At 42.0% G+C, this 25,377-nt stretch overlaps 1 protein-coding gene and 1 long non-coding RNA gene across 5 annotated transcripts in view; one reads left to right on the top strand and one right to left on the bottom strand.

Annotated features, from left to right (window-relative positions):
* The window catches only part of NCAPG2 (non-SMC condensin II complex subunit G2), a 145,590-nt gene extending 137,061 nt beyond the window's left edge, over positions 1-8,529 (top strand). For all 3 annotated transcript variants that reach the window (XM_039525839.1, XM_039525840.1, XM_039525838.1), the window contains one exon: positions 8,158-8,529. In XM_039525839.1, the coding sequence (XP_039381773.1) occupies positions 8,158-8,209 (52 nt within the window). In that variant the 3' untranslated portion in view covers positions 8,210-8,529. The remainder of the gene's footprint in view (positions 1-8,157) is intronic.
* LOC120398417 lies at positions 48-25,111 on the bottom strand. 2 transcript variants are annotated; one of them, XR_005594364.1, is made up of 4 exons: positions 25,001-25,111; positions 16,276-16,384; positions 6,587-6,701; positions 48-181 (listed from the first exon to the last, which is right to left on the bottom strand). It is a non-coding gene; the product is annotated as an uncharacterized LOC120398417 (long non-coding RNA). The 2 variants fall into 2 exon arrangements; XR_005594365.1 differs by lacking the exon at positions 25,001-25,111 and adding an exon at positions 24,347-24,587.
* Positions 25,112-25,377: the final 266 nt, after the last annotated feature.

The raw sequence follows: 25,377 nt of genomic DNA, 5'->3' as shown, positions 1-25,377 counted from the left end.
TGCATATATTTGTAATATGTTCCAACAATTTTTATTAGGAATTGGTGGGCAAATTGGACAGTCAGTTTCCTGTGATTGCAGCAGGGAGGCATTGATGCACATCTGTTTCGTGTCTTCTGGGTTTTTTTGTTTTTTTTTAAACACATTGGTTTAATGGTGGGAAAAGATGGTAAAAAAGAACCTAAGACGGAAAGAAAATATGTAAAATGGAAATTAGGAATGCTAAAATGAAATCTGAAGAGCAAACAGCCAAATATTCATTGTCTTGGCATGTGATGAGTTCTGTGCAAGGAATATTGTTCTAACTACAGACAGTTGATTGTGCAATGACTCTACTGGTACAGGCACAAATAAGGTCTCGTAGAAGTTCAGGTGCCATTGGGCCCTTGAAGAATACAGAAATAGTTCATCATCCACATTTTTCTATCCATGTCGCAATGGTGATCTAATATCTGATTTGCCTATGTGTGAAAGCATCTAAACCTTTGCTTGCCCAGATGGTTTTTGACATGCATTTCAAAACTATCCTCACACAGTGGGAGTTTGGCCAGTGGCTCATCTTTTTTGATGGATAGATTGAGGCACAAGCAATTCAGATTTCCGAGAGTCTCCTTTTCTTTCTCACTCTGGTCATACAGCATTGCTACCAACTTCTTTGCTGTAGACATTGCAGCTTGTCGATTGCTCTCCCCCAATTTAGTAAGCTCTCTGAAGTGGTAAGCTCTTTGTGTTCACAAAATTAATCACAGATATTTTTGTAATACCAAATAGGGATGATACAATCCCATCCTATTAATACATGTACAGCAGGAAGTATGTTTCAGAAGTCAGGAGTGAATGTGCCACAAATTGCATGCACAGGGTATGAAGCAACACCTGTCATTTGTGCTGGTAATGGTACCTGTTTCAATCTAGATGTTGTTTGTGTTCCATTTTTGGAAAGTACATTTCTACCTCGATATAACGCCGTCCTCGGGAGCCAAAAAATCTTACCGCCTCAGGTGAAACCACGTTATATTGAACTTGGTTTGATCCACCAGAGTGCGCAGCCCCTCCCTCTCCCCCCCCAGGAGCACTGCTTTACCACGTTATATCCAAATTTGTGTTATATCAGGTCGTGTTATATCGAGGTAGAGGTGTAGTGAACAACAAGGACCAAAACATGTGCATCAAGTGACTAATTACTATAATTCCTTTTACACCAAGAGACCAAAAGCCATATTGGCACATATAGCATGCAGCAGCATCCTTGTGTCCATTTTCTCTTGTGTTACTAGACAAGTCTTGGACTTTTTCATCTCGTCTGCTGGTAATGGACTTTGCTACTTCACCATTGCAAAAGCTTCCAGCAAGGAGGAGTATTTGTACTGTGCTCCTCCATTCTTATGTGCATTTCGAACCATTTGTTCACAGAAGAATTTTACAAGCGACTGCTTGTTGGATGCCACATATAGAAACTTTTTTCATGGAGGCAGAGGGCGTCCACCAATCACTTGATATTTCTTGCATCCAGCCTTAGATCCTGTCTGATGCTTTTTGCAGTTTTCACAGAGTTGCTGTTGTCATATTTGTCAAAGAGTTTGATTACAGACTTAGCTTTGTCAAATCCTTTTAGGACCTGTCTTAAGTACTCAGCAGTCAGTTCACTGAATGTGTGGAATTTGGCGCTAGCCATCATTTGTATGACAGTCGTGACATCTCTGATGTACACTATGGTTTCTCTTTTGAATGGTCTTAGCTCATAGATTCTTTCAACTTCAGCTTCTAGATGATGCCCTAATTCAGCTTTGTCTGTTCTTCTCATTGTTCCTTCGCCATGGAAGAGGGACATAGGTACAGGACATCTTGGGTGACTAAGAACAGTTGTCACTGAAACAACATCTCTGTATCTTGCTAAGGACAGGGCTCTGTGGAAAACAATTTCTGGACTGATAACTGCTGTGATTGTCCCTCCCTAGCCAGATTTAAATTTGGTCATCTTGGCCATGTCAACAAATGTTTTGATGCCAGTTTTCTAGACTGGACTGAAGAAGCTATGTGTTCCATCATAATCAAGTGCACCTCTCAAAAATCTCCCCATTTTTCTTTAGCAACATCTGCTGTTTTCAGTGGAGACTCTTGTACATCAGATGTTACATGCCGTCCAGTAGATAAATTGATAAGCACCTCTGGATGTGATTCACGGTCAAATGGGTTTGTCATATTGTTGATGACATGGTTGGTAAGAGCTATAACATGCACTTCATCCCTCTTCAGTGCAGAGGCAAGGACTTGTTTGTGGACTTTGTATACATTACTTCTTTTTAGGCCACTTCTCTCTCTCTCTCTCTCTCTCTCATATTTTGCATATTCATAATATTAAGCTGTGTCATCTCTAACAGTAATACTGACCTGTGCATAAGTGTCACTGAATTGAAAAGCTGGTTTCTAAAATATTTCAAACACTTGCCTATGCATGCAATACTATTACAGATTAAAACGTTCTACCAGGCATACTAGATGCAACACTGTATGTACAAAAGGTTACAGATAGAGAAGCATTACATTAGGAATTCACATACCTGTATATCTAGCCACTATGCAGTACAAACTATGGGCATGCAATCTACTGATACAGCTTTCAGTGTGAGACTGATCTGGTCAGCAAATTTTAATTGAAAATACATAAAACTGTGGTCACTTGTGAGGTACTTTGACAAATAAAAATATGCAATGTGAAACATTTCATGTTGGTATATTGCAAAATCTTATTTGATATTTTTGTCACATGCTAAACAGCTTCATTTTTTAAAAAGAGATATTTGCCTATGCAAAACCAATACAGATCTTTTAATACATTGTCATTTGGAAGCTTTGATCAATAAACACCACATTAAGATATTGAAATTGACTGCAGTTTTTACTGTTTGTTAGTCATTGCAGTGATTCTGCAAAAAATGACACTTTCTCATTTTGGGTACCATTGTTACATATCACCTACAAGCTTATGGCACAACTTGACAGTACCACATCATACCTCATTTAAACATACATAAATTAAGCTTTCAAATGATATGTGGGTGTCGTGTATAGGGTGGCTACATTAAATTCCAAAAAATGGCCCTTTTTGAAGAATTTCCACACATCTATAAATGGTCAATTTTTATCATGCTTGAAAGGTGGTTAACATGAGGGTTCCATAAAGTTCTATATTAGCACCAAAGTTAAATTTAGTAATGATCTGGAAAAGGGAATGAGCAGTGAGGTGGCAAAACTTTCAAATTATGCAAATCATGTAGTCAAAACTGCAGAAAACACTAGGGAATTACAGTGAAACTAACAAAGTTAGATAAATAGGCAACACGATTATAGATGATATTCAGAATGGATACATGTAAAGTACTGCACATTGAAAGGAATAATATGAACAACTCATGCATTGCTGCATTGTAAATTAACTATAACATGCAGGAAAGTGGTCTGGGTGTCTTTTGGACCGCTTTATGAACACCAACTCTGCCAATGAACAACTGCAGTCAAAAAGTAAACAGAACGTTAGGATGCATTACAGAATGGAAAGCACTATACAAATTAAATAATGACAAAAAAATGGCACATCCTCAACTAGAATACTGTTTTCAGTTCTGGTAATGTTTTTTCCAAAAACAAACAAACCAAAATAAATAAAAGCAGCAAAGAGTCTTGTGGCACCTTATAGACTAACAGACGTTTTGGAGCATGAGCTTTCGTGGGTGAAATAAATAAATGAAATAATAGCAAGCATGGGAAAACATTCATGTGAAGAGAATTAAAAGATTTGGACTATTTAGAGAGACCGATGGGGTGACATGATCTGGTACACCAAATTATATGTGGTAAGGAGACTGTCCTGTTTATACTTTTTTTTTTTTTTTTTTGTAATTTACAAACAAGGGAATGTTTAATGAATTAGAGATTTTAATTGTGATAAAAAGAAATACTTTTTCACAAAACACAGTTATACTGTCCCACATGCTATCATTGAGAGCTTAACAGAGTTTAAGAAAAGATTAAATATTGGTAAAGATAGTAAGAACATCCACAACCTCATTAGATAAGATTTTTTTTTTTTTAAAGGATTTGGAAAGATATATAAACTCATGCTTCAGGGCATAATCCACTAACTGCAAAAGGGTTAGGAAGAAATTTACCAATGGGCTGGTTATATTCCATAATTGCCCACTTCTGTTGGCTGGTTCTTGCACCATCCTTAAAAGGTTTTGGTACTGGCTGCTATCAGAGAAAGGATGCTGGATGATAATGGACCACTAGTCTCATTGTGTACTGTAATGACTCACATGCAATTATATTTTGATTGCAACGTGCCTTAAGAACATAAGAATGGCCATCCATACTGGCTCAGACAAAAGGTCCATCCAGCCCAGTATCCTGTCTACTGACAGTGGCCAATGCCAGGTGCCCCAGAGGGAGTGAACCTAACAGTGATCTAGTGATCTCTCTCCTGCCATCCATCTCCACCCTCTGACAAACAGAGGCTAGGGACACCATTCCTTACCCATCCTGGCTAATAGCCATTAATGGACTTAACCTCCATGAATTTATCTAGTTCTCTTTTAAACCCTGTTACAATCCTAGCCTTCACAACCTCCTCAGGCAAGGAGTTCCACAGGTTGACTGTGCACTGCGTGAAGAACTTCCTTTTATTTGTTTTAAACCTGCTGCCCATTAATTTCATTTGGTGGCCCCTAGTTCTTATATTATGGGAACAAGTAAATAACTTTTCCTTATTCACTTTCTCCACACCACTCCTCTGCCTTATTTTGGTAAACAGCAATTTTCTTTTAATTATTACATCTTTCTCATTCTGTTTGGCCAGAGGAAAACTTGTAGTCAAAATTGTCTGCAAATTAGTCCACAGCTCATTATATGGTCAGATAACGTACTAATTTATATATGCTAACATCAACTATAATAAATTTACTCTTCTCAAAGCTTAATTTGTTACCTTTTACATCTGTTTACATTATTTTAAAATGTCAGCCCTTTGGGAATTACAGTAACTCCTCACTTAACGTTGTTTCAAAGTTACGTCGCTGCTCCATTAGGGAACATACTCGTTTAAAGTTGTGCAATGCTCCCTTATAATGTCGTTTGGCTGACCTTTACAAGGGAGCATTGCACAAGTTCCTCTTCTCTGCCTCCTCCCCCTCCCTTCCTCCCTCCCAGTGCTTCCCCCACCGCCAAACAGCTGTTTCTGAGAAGGAGGATTTTCTGGGTGGGAGTGAGCAGGGAAGCTGCCCCCCTCCACCCCCGGCAGGCAGGGCCACCCAGAACATAGTGGCTGCAGGGCCCTGGGCTCAGGTGGCCACGGGGCCCTGGCCTGCAGCTCTAAAGCCCCTTTCAGAATGCGGCCCTGCGAGCACGGGCTGGAGGACTCAGAAGGAGCAGGGGCAGCCAGCGGCTGGAGAGCAGCGGCCTTTCTCTCCGTCTGCTGGCTGCGCAGCTGCCCCTGGTCCTCCTGAGTCCTCCGGCCTGTGGAGGAGCAGGGGGCGGCTGGTGGCCGGAAAGAAGTGGCTCTTTCCCCTTCAAAGCCGCTCCCAGAATCTCAGCTCCCAGAATCGGCAGAGCCACCTTCACACCCCCTGCACCAAACAGGAACTGCCCCAGGTAAATGTTCTGCACCTCCTGCCTGCTCCAGCCCTGAGCCTCCTCCCGCACCCCCACCCTGAGCGCTCTCCCGCACCTAACTCCCTCCCAGATTCCAACCCCCACCCTGAGCGCCCTCCTGCACCCTAACTCCCTTCCAGACCCTGCACCTTAAGCCCCAGGGGTAAGCCAGGGGCACCTCCCCACCACAGTACAGTACTGTACAGTATATGCCTTTTGTCTGCCCCCCAATAATTTCCTTGGAACCTAATTCCCCGCATTTACATTAAATCTTATGGGAAAATTGGATTTGTTTAACATAGTTTCACTTAAAGTTGCATTTGTCAGGAACGTAACTACAACGTTAAGTGAGGCATAACTGTAGTTTATCCCTGGTGGATGGAGCCTGGGACCTGACTAAATTTCCAAGGGATTTTGCATGCTGCCCCAGCCTTTTAAGTTTGGGCATCGGGCACCAGTAAGAAATATGTAGAGGTCTTCTATATTGGAGTACCTCAGGTGCTGCCCTTAAATCAGAAATTAGTTCACTATACCAGAAGTACACATTTTTCTAATTACTAGAATCTAGTCTTCTCTGCTCAACTGAACTAGCAGTTTCAGTTGACAGTTAAAAGCGAATATTATGGATTTTTCCATTCAACAAATAAGCTATGAAATATTATATTATTTATATTTTTATATAATCATATTTGCTTAGTATGATCAGCATTTCAGTATCTGGGCACTGAAATTAAACCTATTTAACTTTTATGCTGAAACATTTAATGTTGTCCTCACGTATTCATATTAGATGTCTTTCCAAACCCTTCATTGCTCTGTCATTGAAGTGCTAATTAAAGAGAACTTGCAAATAGTTTCTCACTATTTGTGTAGGATTTCCTGCAGCATACTCAAAATAGTAAAGGTAAAGAGCATTTAGTACAATTGACTTTAAATTTACCTTGTTTTTTCCTCTTTTGGTGCCTTACAGTCATTCTGAGTTCTCTTATGGTTGGACGTCCATTAGCTTAGGGCATGATGAGTCTCTCAGTGAAGGGACATTTCAGTTTAATGATCTAAAGCCAAACAAAATATTAAATAAAATTCCTGAATTGTTCCTTGTATGTTTGCTCTTCGGGCAGTACTTAAGTTAGTGACTAGCATTGCTAATATAGGGCATCCTTAGAATCTTACAAATAACTAACATTGCAAATATTGGAGAAATGATGCATGGAAAATAAAATTGACAGTTTGTCACAATATGAATTCAAGCATCAAGAAATCAAATCTACAAAGATAAATGTTGCATTAGTGTTTGGTGATAAGCCAGACGCCCTGACTATGGTCTTCTGAGGACAGTTTAAGGCTGGGTGAGTATGAGAAGTTCTGTGGGAGAGTGCAACCGCAGAGGCAATGGTGGATGAGGAATGCAAGAAAATGGAGTGTGATAGATTAAAACAGGGGTAGGCAACCTATGGCAGGGGGCTCTGCATTTTAATTTAATTTTAAATGAAGCTTCTTAAACATTTTTAAAACCTTATTTACTTTACATACAATAATAGTTTAGTTATATATTATAGACTTATAGAAAGAGACCTTCTAAAAACTGTTAAATGTATTACTGGCACGCGAAACCTTAAATTAGAGTGAATAAATGAAGACTCGGCACAGCACTTCTGAAAGATTGCCAACCCCTGGATTAAAAGCTTGGGGATAGCAGTTATCTTTTTTGAGATGCTGTAAGGATTCCAGTGTGTGCAGGGGTGGCAATGTTGCTGAGGATAGTACACATGCTGACGTGACAGATGGGTGGCTGTTAGTACCAAGGATAAAGATGCAGGAAGATCAGCACTAGGGAAAACAAATACCGGAGAAAGAGGAGAATGGAGAAATTATGTGGATTGGCAGGGAATGGGGAAAATGAGTGACCATAAGAGGAGGAGGTAGGGGAGTTGAGAGCAGAGAAGAAAAAGGGAAATGAGGAAGGGGCAAGACCGGACTTCAGAAGTTTAATGCTGTGTATGTGAAGTAAGATGGCAGAGGCAGAAAAGGGCAGTAAACCAAATATTCAGAGAAGTAAATGAACAGTGATTTAAATATGTAGAAGGTCAAATACTAAGAAACAGTACCAATACGGTATTTTAAAAATATTTAAATAGAGACTCTAATTGTTCTTCCTTATACCTTTTTGAAAGTAGAGAACAAATTAGATCATATTTAAAGCTTGTAAAAAAAGGGGGAAAATTCAGGCTTTTATTCAAATTTAAAACTTTTTTTTCAGTTTTAAAATGAAAGATTTGATCCTCTGTAGCTATACTGTAATCTATAATCATTCAAAGAGATGAATGGAAATGCTGAGCAAGATTGTTCCTCTTAAATGTAATCCAATAAAACAACTTCTTTAATTCCTTAAACTAGTGGTGTTTAACTTCTCAAAGAAATAAGGGAGTAGCTATTTACTGAAAAGCAAATAGGCAAAGGTGTTCCTTTTGCATGTCTTATTCAGCTGCTCACTGATTTCTCTGATTTCAGAACCTTGTATGAATCATCTGTGAAAATTTTGGAGGACATCTTGAATCCTTGACTGTACCGCTGCCTTCAAGTCATGAAAAATAGAAAGAAGGAAGATGTATTGTTTTTTATAAAGCCAAGCAATATGTTACCTTGAAAAACATATTTAATACAACAGTGAATTGTTGGAATGCTTGTATTATGCTAGCTTATACTTTGTACGTACGTGCATACATTGAAAGTCTTAGCAAGAAAATGAATGACTTTTTTTAAAAACAAATCAGTTTTATATTCTTTTCATATTTAAAACAATTGTGCAAAACCTTTTTTTAAAGTATGCAGAAATGTTTTGTATATACATAGATAATGTATTATTAAAGATTTTGGAATGGCTATGAGGAGGGGCTTGTAGATGTATTCCAAGTATTTTGTGTGAAATAAAATCAATACCTTTTTATATTTTTATATTTATAAGTGAGTAACGTCTCTAGATTTCAGCTCTTTGGTTGCAAGTTTTCCATAATACTATGCAAAAGTAATACACAAATATTTTGAACAAATTAGATACAAATAGATATGGATCTTGACAAGGAAGGGTGCATGTATTTTCAGAGTTATGTCAAAGTTTAGTTGCAGCTACACTGCTTTAAAAGATGTCAAAGTTTTAGAAATAAAGAGGTAAGATAACTTGGGTTGTTTGATTAAGGAGAATTATTACCTTTTGGCAAACTGAATTCTAATACAAATATAAAAACTTTGCACCAAAAAACCTGAATGTTAACATGTACATACAGTTTACTAATCTATGCCCTGTTTGTGTAGGAGTGTAATTAGTGTGTAGAATCACTTCTGATATTTTGTTGTCTGAAAGTGCGCCGAAACAATGCTGATGACCCACTCAAATCTTCAATAATTATGTAGAATTTTGCATAAAAGACAGATTCCACTTGCATATGGGCCAAGTTTTTCCTTTAATATGCATACATAATTCCCATAGATGATAATGGGAGAAATTGGATATAAAGTTGTGATGTAAAGACAGTACCTGATAGCCTAATGCCCTAAGAAGATTTCACACCTCACTATCTTGATTTAGTAGTTTTATCTATGCTGTAAAGTGATTATGTGCTACTCTAGTTTCTAATTATACTGATTGTCATTAACAAAACTATCAAAATGTATATTGATTGGAGTTGAAGTTGAGCCATCAATGGAAAATTGTATGGGGGAAAATCACTTGTACTAGAACTGTTACTACAGCACAAACGCATTACACTTTACCAAACAAAGCAGGGCAAGATAGTCAGTTCTTATATGGGATATATCCAAGGTACACCCAATGCTGGTGGTGATTATTCAGTAGATGGCACTGTCAGTACTGAACCAAACCTATAATATAATGCTAGAAGTCACTGCTGAAATTGTCATCCTTTTTGGGTGAGTAACAAAATAGAGCTCCTGATGATAATCCTGAGAACGCTGAAAAGTAAAACTTATTTTGACTATGTGCTGCTTTAAACAATTCTCTGGAAATGGCAGGTTGTCTAAGAGAAGCAAGACATGAAACACATCCTCCAGTTTACTTAAAAACTAGTTTTACACATTTAGAGTATTTAGTAAAAAAACAAAATTCAATAGGGATGGGATGAAGAGGAGAAGTGGGTCAGGTCAGATATTAACATTATGAAAGTAGCTTAGTAGCTCTGTATATCATGTAGGTTTTTTTAGGAATATTTCACTCTTCCTCCTTCAAAAACCCTATGCATTCTCCTTTTTAACCCCCAGGCTTCACATTGCAACTTGAACTGTGGATCAACTCCAATCTCTCCAACTTGATTCCACCTTCTTGTGAACTGAAATCCTATTAGAACAGTGGTACCCAAACTGGGACACACCTCCCTAGGGGGGGGCGTGGTGAGGCCCAAGCCTTCGCTCCCAGGGGGCAGGAAGGGATCATCACCCAGCCCTGCTCTGCCGCAAGCTCCACTCCAGCCCCACCCCCAACTGCAGGTCTGGCCTCAGCCACCAGCTCCTGGCCCTGCTCCCAGCCATGATCCAGAGCTTCCAGGCCTGACCGTGGCTCCTGGGGTTGTGCGGACCAGGTAAGGGGGAAGTACGGGCAAAAAAGTAGGGGGGACCACTGTGTTAAAAGTACTTTGACATTTTTTCCTTCATACTGTTTCCAACTTCTGTTACATTCTCCTTACCTATAATTCTTCTAATAAGAAAGAGTAATATCTTAACCACTTGGGCACTACAATATTTTTTACTTCAATGGAGTAGTGGGAGATTTAATGAAGTGCTTTGAGATCCTTGGATGAAAGGATCTCCTAAGTGCAGTGATAATTTTTAAATGATTGTTTCTTATACTATTATCTTTGGGCTTGTCTACACTACAAAATTAAGTTGATTTTATCTAATTTGACCTTGAGCCCCCAAATTAATGAAGTCGATTGTGCATGGACACACCATGCTCATTGTCTCGATGGAGTGTGTCCTCACTAACAGTTCCTGAATTATTGCACAAAGCATTGTGGGTAGCTAGCCCAAAAAAATGCAACTTGCCACAGTGTGTTTTGGAAAGTTTGTGCAATGCCTCATGAAACCAAAACACTGTCGCAGTGGAGAATGGGAACATTGCATTGGCATCCCATGATGCACTGTGCTCCCTCCCTCATGTCAACAGCAAACAACCCAGTGGTTTTCACGCATTAAAACCGCTGCCAATACGTCATAACCCCAGAAGCATGGAGCTTGCTCAGTAGTGCACTCGCTGTGAGCATCTCAAACACCTCGTGCATTCTGCAGTATTTCCAGAGCCAATGTAGGGTCCGCTGCACGGAACATAGTGATGTCCCGCAAGCAGCCCTGCTGCAAGCCATTGAAAAAAACAATTCACAATTGCTGCTGGCAATCACAGAGCAGCTGTATTCTGTTGAGCGCTGTTTCTGGTCCCTTGAAACAAACACTGAGAGGTGGGACTGCATCGTTTTGCAGGTATAGGATGATGAGCAGTGTCTGCAGAACTTTCGAATGCGGAAGGCCACCTTCCAGGAACTTTGTGCAGAGCTTTCCCCTGCCCTGCAGTTCAGCAACACACAAATGAGAGCTACTCAGACAGTAGAGAAACGAGTGGTGATTGCTATTTGGAAGATTGATACCACACAGTTACCGGTCTGTGGAGAATCAATTTGGAGTAGGTAAATCAACCATGGGAGCTGCTGTGCTCCAAGTGTGCAGGGCCATTAATCAACTTCTGCTAGGAAGGGTAGCGAGTCTTGGATATGTGCAGGACATAGTGGATGGTTTTGCTGTGATGGGGTTCCCTAATTGCGGTGGGGTGATAGGTGGCATGCATATCCCCATCTTGGCACCAGATCACCTTGCCAAAGAGTACATAAACTGAAAAGGGATACTTTTCAATGGTGTTGCAAGCACTGGTGGATCACAGGGCATTTCATCGACATCAACGTGGGATGGTCGGGAAAGGTTCATGACCCGTGCATCTTTAGGAACTTGGATCTGTTAAAAAAAAAGCTGCAATCTGGGACTTTCTTTCCAGACCACAAAATTAACATTGACAATGCTAAAATGCCTACAGTTATCCTGGGGGACCCAGCCTACCCCTTGTTCCCATGGCTCATGAAGCCATACACCTGCTATCTGCCCAGCAGTAAGGAACGGTTCAACTATAGGCTTAGCAAGTGCAGAATGGTGGTTGAATGTGCCTTTGGTCATTTGAAGGGGCACTGGAGAAGTCTGCTAACAAGGTTGGACCTTAGTGAAGAGATCCTCCCCCTGGTTATAGCTGCCTGCTGTGTGCTCCATAGTATCTGTGGAAAAAAGGGGGGGAATTTTCCACAGGGGGGGGCAGTTAAGACAGGTCACGTGGCAGCCATTTTTGAGCAGCTAGACACCAGGGCAATAAGAAGAGCACAGCAAAGGGTGCTGCATACATGCGAGGCTTTGAAAAGCCGTTTCAATAATGAGTCACAGTAACTTGAGCTGCTTTTCTGCATTGTGCTTTCCCAAATCACCTGGCTTGTATCACTGTCCCTGTAAAGCCAACCCCTCCACCCAAGCCCAATGCTTCTACTCAGTAAAGAACATTCATTTCTCTAATCCATTTGCTTTATTTAACAAACATAAGTAAAGAGGGAGAACAGAAAGAAAAGATAACTCTGGGGAAAAGGGGTTGTAAAGTTGGAACAGCAGAAACATTTTCATCTGTAACATAATGCCACATTCCAGACCATCCAAGGTGTGTGAATGGGTCTTGTACCCTCCTCCCCGAGTTAAGTAAAAGAGATAATGGAATGATTGGGTGAGGGTGTTTTTGCGCCAGGTGATGCTGGCTGGCTGTCCACCGGGGTTTGCAGAGGGACTCTACCCTTCTGCTTCTGTTTTTGCAGTTTAACCAGATGCCTCCACATGTTTGCTTGGTCCCTCATAATCCAAAGCATCTCATCGTGCGCTGCATGCTCTCACTCATTGGAAGCTTTCTGGCTCTCTATGTCTAACTTCTCAGACACTGAAATTCTCCATGCTCTCAGCTCTGTGTCAGCTGTCCTGGAGGGTTCATTATCTCGGTGAACATGTCCTCCTGTGTTCTTTCTCCTCCTCCTAATCACTGAAAGTCTGCTTTCAGGTGTTGATGACACACCAAAGGACACATTTTCAGCTGTCAGTCAGGGGAAAAAGTAAAGGAGCCATTGTACATGAATAAAATGTTTCTATAGCAAGGCTGTTTTCTTTAAAAAAACACACACACACACACCTTATTACACTAGGTGCAAGCCATAACATAATAAAAATCTGTAACTGTTCACTGTGCTGTTTTGTGGCTCCAGCCATGGAGAGTGTGCCCCACACCCACACCCCCGGGTGACCGCACTTTTAATGAAGTTTATGGCAGGCTTATATTGGGAACACAGGTAGCTAGTCGAACAATGGCCCTACCCCACAGCACCAAGAGAAGCTGTTTACGAATGGGGTGGGGGGGGACATTTTCACTCCCAAATTGCGGACTCTCTCATGTGGGGCCCCAGACCCCTATCAGCCACTTTAAACTACTGCCCGACCCATGCCGAGCACAGTAAAAGCACATTAGCAGCCGCATGGTTTGGCAATCCGGGGTGTGGGGTGGGTCTGCATGTCTTTTTTTTTTCCCCATGTAAGAGCACTTTTAAAGAGAACTTCCCCAATTTCCCCTAGGCGCCTCTATGTGATATCAGTCTCCTGAGGGTAACAGAGGCGGGAAGGGAGAGATGCTGCAAGCATCTGGGTATAGACCTGGGACTAATGCTGCTATGCTGTGTACCGCAATGATGCCAGCAGAATTAATTCAGGAGTTGTATAGGAAACTGTCCTACCATAGTGGAAGAAATAAGACTGCCCTGCCTAGAAACCTTCTGCAAAGGATTGCAGAGTACCTCCATGAAAGTTTCCTAGAGAGATCCCTGGAGGATTCTCGGGCTATCCCAGCCAACATAAACAGACTTTTCTGGGGGCCACCCTCTGCGTAGCACGAGTGGCCTCTTGTAAGCAGAGAACCAGCACCTCGCTTTTTCTTCACAGTAAACATGCAATACCACCAAATGTGTGTGCCCACTAAAGTTTAACTGGACTTTCATTTTAAATGGATACTCACCAGAGGTGCCTTCTTCCCCAGCATCACAGTCAGCCACCTTGATATCCTGCGACCCACAGGTCTCCAGGGTTAAAAATATTTCCTGGCTTTTGGGGAGAATGGATCCACCGATCGCCTGTCTCCCATTCTCTTCTGCCTCTTCTTCATCCACCATATCATCCTCCTTGTTGTCCCTAGATTCTCACACCTGTGAGATGTCCACGTTGCTTGTGGGGGTCATCCCCAAGAATAGCATGGAGCTTGTTGTAGAACCAGCATGCGTGGGGTTCAGCACCAGAACAACTGCTCACCTCCTTTGCCTTCTGGTATGCTTGGCGAAGTTCTTTTATTTTCACACTGCACTGCTGTGTCCCTTGTGTAGCGTTTCTCCCCGATTCCACGAACGAACTTTGCATAAATGTCAGTGTTTCTTCTGCTGGATCAGAGCTCTGCCTGCACAGACTCTTCTCTCCTAGGCAGACCAGGCTGGAGCATGTTTGGGGCATGTAGTCACCATGATCAGCTGTGCTCAGGCTGGCACCCTCCCAATGCTGATCAAACAGGAAATGGGAAATAAAAAGTTCCTGGGGCTTTTGCAGGGGAGGGGCTGTTCCCTGTGTATCTGGCTGTAGTGCAGCAGAATTGAGAATGATCTCCAGAGTGGTCACAGTTGAGCATTGTGGGACACCACCTGGAGGCGAATTAAGTCAAATTACACAACCCTGTGTCTGCACTACCTTGCAGTCGGCCCATGAAAATCTAACTAAGCGCTACGCCTCTCACAGAGGTGGATTACAGAAGTTGACATCAGACGTGACTTAGGGCAATGTAAAGGACCTGGTAGAGTAGACATATACACTAACAGGTCGACTTAAGGCGACTTCCTTTGACCTAACTCTGTAGTGTAGACCAGGCTTTAGATCAACATTATACAATTATGGCCTGATTTTCAGAGGTGCTGAGTACCCAGGGACTTCTGTGGGAACTGTGGGTCCTCAGCACATCTTAAAATCTGTCCATAAGGAATTAAAGAGCCCTGTATGAGTAGTTCCCTTGCTTAATGTGGAATTGGAGCATCATCTATTATACAGAGCAGAAGAGTTCATAGAACTTCTGTCATTCTCTCCTGTTCCATTCTCAGCTGCAACAGAGGAGTCCCTTGGGAGACCAAATAAAACACTTCTGTTTAGTCTCTTGTGCTGTGCAAGAACATTCTGAACTATATCGAGGGTAACAGGAACACATTTTAAGCTGAAGATTCAGAATGGAAAGGGAACACCCTGACTTTTCCTTTATCATTCAGCTTTTAATAGTCTTTTCATGCCCTGTGCTTTTGCCTGACTCGACATTGCATTTACAAGGACACAGTGTAACATTTAATATAATCCAAGTAATTTTTCTACTTCCAGCTGTCACGGACACAAACTTTTCCTGTATTCTTTTTGGGTGCAACATCGATCTACCTAACCTTCCTCTAAGAGAAATGCACTTGTGCAGACACACAAGCACGCTTGTGCTCTGGAATATGAGACCAAGCTAAACAACACTGTCTAACTTTGTCTTACTTTAGACATTATTTGTACAGTTATTAATATTCAAAATGACCAATGGCAACAAGAAACAACCCATAGCGCTCTACTGCCAATGAACTGTACTCAATTGTTCTGATTTAATTGTGACCTCATTTGTGAAGTCCCTGTTGACAAGGTTGTTGGATTCTACATTCTCCCAGTTTTAGTCAGAGAGAAATTTTATAAATTAATAGTGAGTACTCCAGCCCAGAAAAAACAGTAAGCATTGTGTGTGTTTATTTTTTTCACTACAGCTATTCTGTGTTAGAGGCAATAGTGACATACAGTGCACAGATAGTAACTTAACAAGAGCAACAGAATGCCATGATTGACCCAGTGAACAGAAGAACAGTGTTTTTCAGATCAGATAACTTCTATTCATTAAGCTTAATCAAAATGTTTAGTCTACACTGAAGTATAAGCTCAAAGGCACAAAAGTGGAACACAAGAAAAGCAATGATACAAGCTGCTTCTTTGAGTGTATAATCCTTCTTATTCCACTTCTAGTGCATATGTGCTTCATTGTGCTCACGTTCAGATTCTTTTGGACACCATCAATTATTTCCCCTAGAGATTCCGATACCTGCCATTTTGGCTATATTTTTTGCTGAAGAGATCAGAGTTAGCTATCAGTTTGAGTCCACTTGGCAGCAATATCAACTAATCTTGCCCTCTACAGGGTCACATAGTAGTCTCTCATGTAACAGTGGTGTCACAGGCTGACTGACCCCTGTAAGAGGGTGCTGGGTCTAGTGCACCTATCACTGATTACCTGCTGCCCAAATGGGCTTAAGAGATGGCAGCTGGACTTTATAAAAAGAGAGATGCCAGTAGGGCAATGGTTCCCAAACTTTAACAACCTGTGAACCCCTTTCACTAAAATGTTGTTTCGTGAATCCCCTCCTAAAAATGAATATTTCCAGGGATTTTCTCCTTTACCTCAGTATGGATCCACCAATCGCCTGTCTCCCATTCTCTTCCGCCTCCTCTTCCTCATCCTCCTTGTTGTCCCTAGATTCTCACACCTGTGAGATGTCCACGTTGATGTCTGAATATAAATTATAAAAGCATTGACCTTGGAAATATAAAATTTGTTTTTCTGACATACTTATTACACACTATTTATTATTAATTATTATTTATCATTACACTATTTTATTACATTATGAAAATGGCAACACTCTTCCAAGATCTCACTTTTGTAGCTTGTATCACTTTGAATAAGCCTGTTATAAGAGACGGCTCCTATGTTTCATCAAGGAGTATCAGATGTGAAACAGCATGAAGGTATTTAAGAAGCCAACTCAAAGAGTTCCTCCCAAACAAGCATTCAAGTCTTGAGCAGTCCAGGCAAACAACGCTTGTTACAACAAAGCTTAAACTTGTTCTTCATAATTTTAAAAACAATACTAGCTGCCCATTTAATTTTAAAAACAGCAAAAAATATCCACTACCCTTTCCATTTCTTATGATGAGTCTTGAAGTTTAAATCTCAGTGTGATATATATTCTTGCTTTGATCTTCTTAGCTCTTGGAAGTCCAGGGGCTCTGGTCTGCTGGCCCTGTGCTGTCTGGGGTCCCTAGGACAGCTCTGTCTGCCATTAGGGAATTTTTTCCCAAGAACCCCCTGTAACATTTTGCGACCCCCCCCAGGGGTTCATGAACCCCAGTTTGGGAACCACTGCAGTAGGGGAAGGACTACCCACTGACCTCTAACAACTGGGGGAAGTAAGGAGAGAAGGCTAGGAGAGAGTGCCAGTGAGCAGATTCTGGGGGTGAAGATGACACTGAACAGTTAGGGCTGGGAAGGATGAAATTTGGACTCTGGGGACTTTATTTCGATTGGAACAATTTATGATAATATACCAGGGTACTATTGGAAGAGAAAAGTCTGTTTGGAAGTTTTAAGGAGTCCAAGAAGAGAAACTGAGGTACAGTGCCACAGAGACAATCTAGGCTGCAAGGGGGCTCTCAGGAGGTGATGTACCCTGTTGCAGGTAGCAAATTTCTTAATGGCCTTATGCACGTTCCCCCCGATTAGGGACCTCCCACCTCCTTGGGACCTTAACATAGTGCTAGCACCATCCTTTGAACATCTAGCTCTGTACTTACTCACTTCACCATTTATCCATGAAGACAGCCTTTTTAATGGCAATAACATCTGCCTCAAAGGTAGGATATAGGCATTTATGGGTATGGTCATCCAAACACCATATTGCATAAGAACAAGGTGATCCTTAGGCCTCACCCTAAATTCTTGCTGAAAGTAGTCTGACTTCCATCTAAATCAAGTAGCCCACCTGCCTGCCTTTTTTCCCCTATGCCCCACTCCAGCCAAAGGCTGCACGTTCTGGATGTGCTTAAGGCGCTGTAATTCTATCTAGACAGGACTGAATCCTTCAGGAATTCCATGAGACCATGTAGCTTTTGCAGATAGGATGAAGGTTAGGTAATATCTTCTTTCTTTCCTTCTCTGCGCCCGCAGGTACGTAGGGTATCTGCCAGTTTTTGCCATTTATTTTGGTCTTGTGCTGGTTTGTTCAGGCTTCTGAGTGTCAGGTTTGATGGATTTGCCTACTTTCTCTATTCTGCATAATATTTCTCTAAATTGCTCCCCTTTCCTCATCCCAGGTGGTGTCCATGTTATCATTTGACAAGGCAGTTGCGTTGGCATCCTTAAAGCATGTCATTAATATGTCCATCATTGTTTTCTTACCATGGGTTGTTCATCTTATCAATTTAAGTTATAGATTTCCATGCTTCTGCTCCATAAAGGAAGATGCATGATACTGATGGTGTTAAAATAAAGGTATTTGGTTACCATTTATTCAATCCAGAGATTACATTAGCCACCAAAAAACCCAATCCCTGCATTTGATAAACTTCTTTGAACAGGAATAAGTATAACAGACTTGCTTTGGTTTTAGAGTGGTAGCCGTGTTAGTCTGTATCAGCAAAAACAATGAGGAGTCCTTGTGGCACCTTAGAGACTAAAAAATTTATTTGGGCATAAGCTTTCGTGGGCTAAAACCCATTTAATCAGATGATTAGAGTGGAAAATACAGTAGGCAGGTACAGGGGCGGCTCCAAGCACCAGCACGCCAAGCGTGTGCCTGGGGCGGCAAGCCGCGGGGGGGTGGGGGGGCGCTCTGCTGGTCGCCGCGAGGGCAGCAGGCAGGTTGCCTTCGGTGGCATGCCTGCGGAGCTTCCGCTGGTCCCGCAGCTTTGGCGGACCTCCCGCAGGTGTGCCGCCGAATCCAAGGGACCGGGGACCTCCTGCAGGCAAGCCGCCGAAGGCAGCCTGCCTTCCATGCTTGGGGCGGCAAAATACCTAGGGCCACCCCTGGGCAGGTATAAGATGGGAGTTGCCTTACCAAGTAGAGGGTCAGTGCTAACGAGTCAATTCAATTAAGGTGGAAGTGGCCTATTCTCAACAGTTGACAAGAAGGGGGAATATCAAGGGAGTGAAAAATCACTTTTGTAGTGCTAATGAGGCCACTGCAATCAAGTTGGCCCATTTCAAACAGTTGACAAGAAGGTGTATCAGCAGAGGGAAACTAGTTTTTGTAGTGACCCATCCACCCCCAGTCTTTATTCAGGCCTAATTCGATGGTGTCCAGTTTGCAAATTAATTCCAGTTCTGCATAAGTAAAAACAGAATTGTCTTTCATTTAAAAAAAAAACCCAAAAAGAATGTTACCTAGATTCAGTTGCATAAGGGACATTAAAATACCCTCTATTCCTAAAAGGGTAGAAGAAAGTTGTGAGATTTAGATGAGTAGCATAAAATGATAATTTATCTAAAGCAAGATAAAGAATTGTCTTAAAATGATCTGTATCTCCAATGAAAAGCAAAAGATAGTTGGAAATTAAAGCAAAGTGTTCTGACTGCCATGGAGAAAAAGCTCTGTATAATGTTGTTTCACTCATTATTTATGCTATTATACATAGGAGATACTGCTATAATGCTCTTATAGTTTTCATAACTATTAATTCCTAGACCCTTGTAAGACAAAGTGATTTAATCAGCTGAAGGACTGTTCTTTCAAGATCACAAAGTACACTAATTTCATTCGTTCTTTAATTCAGTTGCAGGAGGAATGGGTAGTATCAGAGGACTGGTAATGGGATATGAGAGCTGTTCAGCCAGGGCAAAATTTTAGTTATTTTGGTGCCTAACTATGAAGATAGGTGCCTAATGGGATTTTGAAAAGTACCTAGATGCCTTGCTCTCAAAAACATCCTACCCATTATCTTTCCATGTGTTTTTTTGTATGGAAGGTAGGGAAAGAGAAACACTTCAAAAAAAATCTCGTATGTGACTCAATACTTCCTCTTTTTCTGTCTCTCTTACTCATTACTTTTCTCTTTCACTCTTTTAATCTTTTAGAAAAAAGACACATTTAAAAGTGCAGTGCTTCCTGTTTTAACAATAACCTCCTTAAATCTATCACTGACACACACTAGTTTGGCTTTCCAGCTTCATCCTATTTTCACACAAGATTGATATGCAGCGATTTCAGCAATATGTGTATGTCAGTAGCTCTGGTGGGATACCATGATTAGTTTATAGACTAACAGACATATTGGAGCATGAGCTTTCGTGGGTGAATACCCACTTCGTCTGTTAGTCTATAAGGTGCCACAGGACTCTTTGCTGCTTTTACAGATCCAGATTAACACGGCTACCCCCCGCCCCCTGATACTTGTGATTAGTTTGACATTCTTGCCTCTTACGTGGCACATTTATTTGGCTCTCTTTTCTTGGCTTTCTTTCCATTGGAACTCTAAGGGACCCTATTCTGCCTGAAAATAAAATATGAGCCAACTGCTCAACCTGGCAGGAAGGGGTCTAATTTGCAGCTCTGGTGTACTGATCACTATGTGTCTAGACTACATACTACAATGGTAAAATCTGTAGCACATTTGATTTGCACTAATGATGGATATTAACAAGAAATATAGCAGTTTTTCCCCAAGTGCTCTTGAGAGTTTTAGTAGATCATTGTTCTCTTAGTCAGATGACCCCGGAATCCTTATTTTAAAAGCATTTTCATTGATTCAGGAACTTGGGTAGGACACTACGCATTCAACAGACAGAATGGCTCAGGTTCTTAGAGGCTGATAAGGGAGTATATTCCTCTTTGGTTTTGTCTATATGGATTGCAACAGAAGGAAAGCTAAGCTATGGTAGATGGTTTGTGCCACTAAATTTTCCTAATCCCAGTAGTGATTCCTACCGTTACATGTTTTCAATTTTCTCTTGCTCTCCTTAATCCCATTGAAACTTCCAAATCACACATTCCTCGTTTTGTATGAGACCAACCCTGATCCTTTGCTTCAGAGGCTACCTAATCTTTTTCTGATCTCTTTTCTCTTGAAAGGGTTTTATTTTCCCCAGTCCCACAAAAGCCATCCCTTTACCTTAGAGACTGTCCAAACTTCTCAAACTCCCTTTCTGTTCTAAATGGAGCCACTTTCTGGGCACATAAATAGTCTGACCCTGTTCTCATTGGAACTACTGAGCCCTTCCACACTGAGCCCACCAGACCTCTTCTTAGTCCAAAATTCTCAACACTGGCCACTGAGTTTGGCCCTGAACTGGACACCTTGGGTCTGACTTTCAGAGGTTGTGAGCATCCACAGATACTCATTGTAGTGGTCATGGCTGGAGAGTTTCTATGTCTGCCTGATGCCTGGCTACTACAACAGCCCCTTTCACTCAAAGGCAACCTGTCTAAGATAGAGCAATGTCAAGGCTGCTCTATCTTGTGCTGGGGACAGAGGATTGTGCCTGCCATCCACAGGATCAGGAAAAAATGCCACCTTTGCCCTCACACCAATGAGATTTATATGAAGTGCAACTCCAATAGTCTTGTTAATCTGTGCCAGTATCTCCACAAGGACTATGTGAATAATTCAAATGCAATCCTCAAGTTCCCCAGATCACAGTGGATTTGGGTTCTGCCCAGACCTGTGAGCAAAAGCCTACATTAAGAAAAGTTACCCTGCCCCTGTCTAATCTAGCATAAGGGATTATGAAAAATTTTCAACACAACTCAAACCTCCATACAAACTAAGAAAGGTTGGTCTGGTATCAAACTCTGGAGGATTTGTGTAGCCTCCAAATCAGCTCAAAATATTGCTAACAAACATTCACATAAGCAGATGCTTAAGTCTTCAGTTAATGTAACTCTCATTTATAGTTTCCAGTTAACATAAATCTCATCTATTGGTGTTCTCTCAGGTAATCTTCTCTAACTGCATTTCAGCTCTCAGGCCCTGACCACTCCATTTAAGGCTCCTTTCCAACTGCTCTGGCAACACAAAATTATTATTATCATTCACCTGCAGCATAGGGAATAAAATAGCAGCTTGCAGCCCATCAGTCATCACTAAAATCAGCCTACTTTTCTACATTGCCCCATCATTCCGTCACTCACATAGTCATGGAGGAGTTTTTTGTGTCTCCGTGTTCATTTCCCTCCTCTATTACCGGGAAGTACTTAGTGTAAACCTTTTAGCACACTGTAATGCAAATATTGTTACATGTTGTATAGTAGAAAATAGGTTATCCCTTAAACTAGTTTAAAACAACAATGCAATCAATCAGGAAGTTAATCCCTGCCAGGCTCTTCTCCAAGGTTTCTATAAAATCTTCTATATGAAACTGCTGCAGCCTCCTGAGAATAACCCTAATATTCTCCCACTAAGTAAACACACTTCTCTTATTCTAACTGCATTGTGTTGTGAAAGCATTTATTTAGTGTTGTTAATAGCATGATACATTAACTGTGGTGAATCTTATTTTTTCCTCAATGTTTTCCCATTCATAAGAAATTCCCAAATCTCCAAGGACTATTTGTAGTGGTGGCTTAGTCAGCCTCTCACAATACTATGAATATACCCTAGTGCCAAATGAGCTGCATTATGCATTGACTTAGAAACTGCTGTCTATTTTGTACTCACATGATGTCAACAGCTATTGGCCTTAATCCTGCAAATACACTGCTACCTTGATATAACGCCACCCGATATAACATGAATTTGGATATAAAGCAGTGCTCTGCGGGGGGCGGGGCTGTGCACTCCAGTTCAATATAACACGGTTTCACCTATAATGTGGTAAGATTTTTTTGGCTCCCAAGGACAGCATTATATCGAGGTAGAGGTGTATTTAAGCTAATTCTTAACTTTAACCCATTCAAATCAATGGGAATAGTCACATGCTTAAAATCGAGCGCACATATACATGTTTACAGGACTGGGACCATGGTGTCCATCATCCAAAGATCTCAAAGTGCTCTACAAGGTTGACAAATATGCAGGAATCACATCCCCTGTCACCCAAATTCAGCTACCTCTGGAGTGAATGGCAAAAGCCTTTAAATTGAACACAGTAACACTACAAAATTAATAACTGTAAACAGAGAGGGCCAGATCCTCTGATGGTATAAACTGGTGAAACTCCATTGATTTCAGTGGAGCTAGAACTGTTTACAACAAAAAAGATCTGACCCAATAATTAAGGGAACTGTACTTTATTTAAACAAAATTAGTAATTTTAGCTAAAGAGTAACTACCCAATAGAATTTAGATAAGAAAAGATACCAGGCCCCACTGTTGGGAAGAACATCATGTGCTTTTAATAACTACCAGTAAACAAGGCCCCTGTTTTACCTCTCATCTTCTAATAAGTACCATTAGGTCCTGATGCTACAAACACTGTGACGCAGAGTGCGTACTAGTGTGAGTAATCCCATTTCAGGATCAAGCTCTTTGTTATTAACTATTTTGAAATTTAAAAATTAATTTTTGACATTTTATTTTTAGCTTTTAAAACATCTGTGTATAATAAGTAAACAATATTAATTGTTGTAACCAGAACAAACAACATTTTTTTCTCCCTTTCAACATATGTGAGTAGAAATAATAAGTTGCAGACCATCATAGGAACAGCTCTTTTTGACCTTAGAGGCTATTACAGCCAGGAACAGACTCAGAAATTCAACAATTCCTAAAAGTTAACACAGTCATTAACATTTTCAATTAAAAATCCCTAAAATCTTTACATTTTCTATTGACAATAACATTAATATAAAAAAATTATATACAACTTATATATCTTGATTAAAAAAAGAAACAACACCCCAACCATACACTGAGCCAACAACCACATCTCCTGGTTGACTCAAAGCCATCAGGTTTCAAACCCTTCTCATCCTGTGGTGGTCTCATTCCTATCACAGATGGGCATAGCTGATACCAGCTCTGCTTTGGAGAAGGCCATGTCCTGGACAGGTGCTCTGTTTGCCAGAGTCTCCTCGAGGACTCAAAACTCCAGGGTTACTTGGCTCAAACTACATATGCTAGAGCAGTCTATGTGGGTCACTTCTGACCTAGAGCAAATGCTAACCACCAGACTGCAGCTGAAGAAATCATCACTCGCCAGCACTCCCTCAAGCAGGCACTATATTCCAGGATCTCAAAGAAGGCCTCAACAACATCAACACCAACAACCTTGACACCAATGGCTTCATCACTGACTACATCAGCAGTGGCCCCAGCAGATTAGCAAACCCTTCAGCACTTTCTAATGTAAACATTTGTGTTATATACTGTGTGGAATAGAAGAGATTACCCCAGCATCCACAAGACCAAAGAGTGAAAATGCAAAGCCAAACACCGTAAGCCCAGACCCGGGGTCAGGGCAGGGCAACAAGGAGTCCGGTGCTCAGGCCCTCATGCAGGGCTGAGCAACAACAGTAGGCCCAAGCCTTCGCAGGCCTGGGAGAGGGGGAGACGGCCACCCATGAGTTGGGTGGCAGGGGGGATGCAGGTCCTTCCACTCCACTGCGTCCCAGCCCGGGGCCCTGACAGTGGCAGAAGACTCGCTGCTAAGTCAGTGGGGATCCTGACCACAACACACTGACATGGGCTCTGGCAGTGCTGCAGCCAGACTAGGGTCGGCTGTCCCCGGGCTACTTCCAGACTCCCCCTCTGCTGGTACCTGGGTCAGAGTGTTGTCCTCTGGGCTCCTCAGGGTAGTGGGCGAGTGGCAGGCCCGGCAACTCCTCCTCCAGGTAGCGGGCACAGGGCAAGTCCGGCAACTCCTCCTCCGGGTAGCGGGCACAGGTCAGGTCCGGCCAGTCCTGGCGTCCACCTTGGGCTACAGGGTTCTCCCAGTCGCGGGATAGATGGAGGTGTCTAGCTTGTCCGGTGGCTGTGGCCTTACTGAGCTCTGAGGGTGAGCATTTATACTTCTGGGTTGCCGCCTGACCCTCTGAGCTTCCTAGCTCCGCCCACCCCGGCCTCCGGATGGGCTCTTCTCTCTCCAGGGCAGCAGGGAGACACACCGCCTCACTACAAGCACGACCACAGCTTCAAGCACCTTGTGGGTCTATCCCACAAAGCGGACTCTAAAACACCACTCTTCCAGAGATAAAACCCCCAACCTATTATGGACCTCAGCCACCAGCACAGATGGCCAAGCCCAGCAAGGGTCTGAGTTATACCCCAACAAGGGAACCTGAGACATCCTCCACACTGAAGCAACAGCCTGCACTACCAGCACTGGAGCTGCCCCATCCTATGGCCCATACTTCAGCACCTTTGCCAAGCTACTTGCTTTCACCGATGTTGAGTAGAGATCCCTCTCCAATACCTTTTCAGAGTGACCCCGGGGAAGGTGCCAGAGGCCACCAATTCCAGGCCCACCTCAAGCAAGATGCGAGTGGCACTGGGCCAGCCAACCTCAACCTTTACAACTTGCAGCCTTGGTCACACTGGGGACCATCATCGCATATGTCATAGTGTCAGATCCCACCTCCCCTATGTCAAAGAAGAGAACAACCTGCTCCTCAGTGATATCTTTAGCCAAGCCACTTATTCAAGAGTCGGATGTCAAACTTCAGGAGCAGATAACAATGGAGGGACAGCAGCAACCTCAATCTCCACTGAAGGAATCATCACTGTTGTCAGATGAGGCAGTGCACTGGCCCTGGCACTGGCAGTTGATGACTTCAAAGCTTTCTAGGGCCT

The sequence above is a fragment of the Mauremys reevesii genome, linkage group 2 (assembly GCF_016161935.1).
Source record: "Mauremys reevesii isolate NIE-2019 linkage group 2, ASM1616193v1, whole genome shotgun sequence".
Classification (NCBI taxonomy): domain Eukaryota; kingdom Metazoa; phylum Chordata; order Testudines; family Geoemydidae; genus Mauremys; species Mauremys reevesii.
The sequence above is the reverse complement of the archived record's forward strand: the minus strand, read 5'-3'. Positions and strand labels throughout refer to the sequence as shown.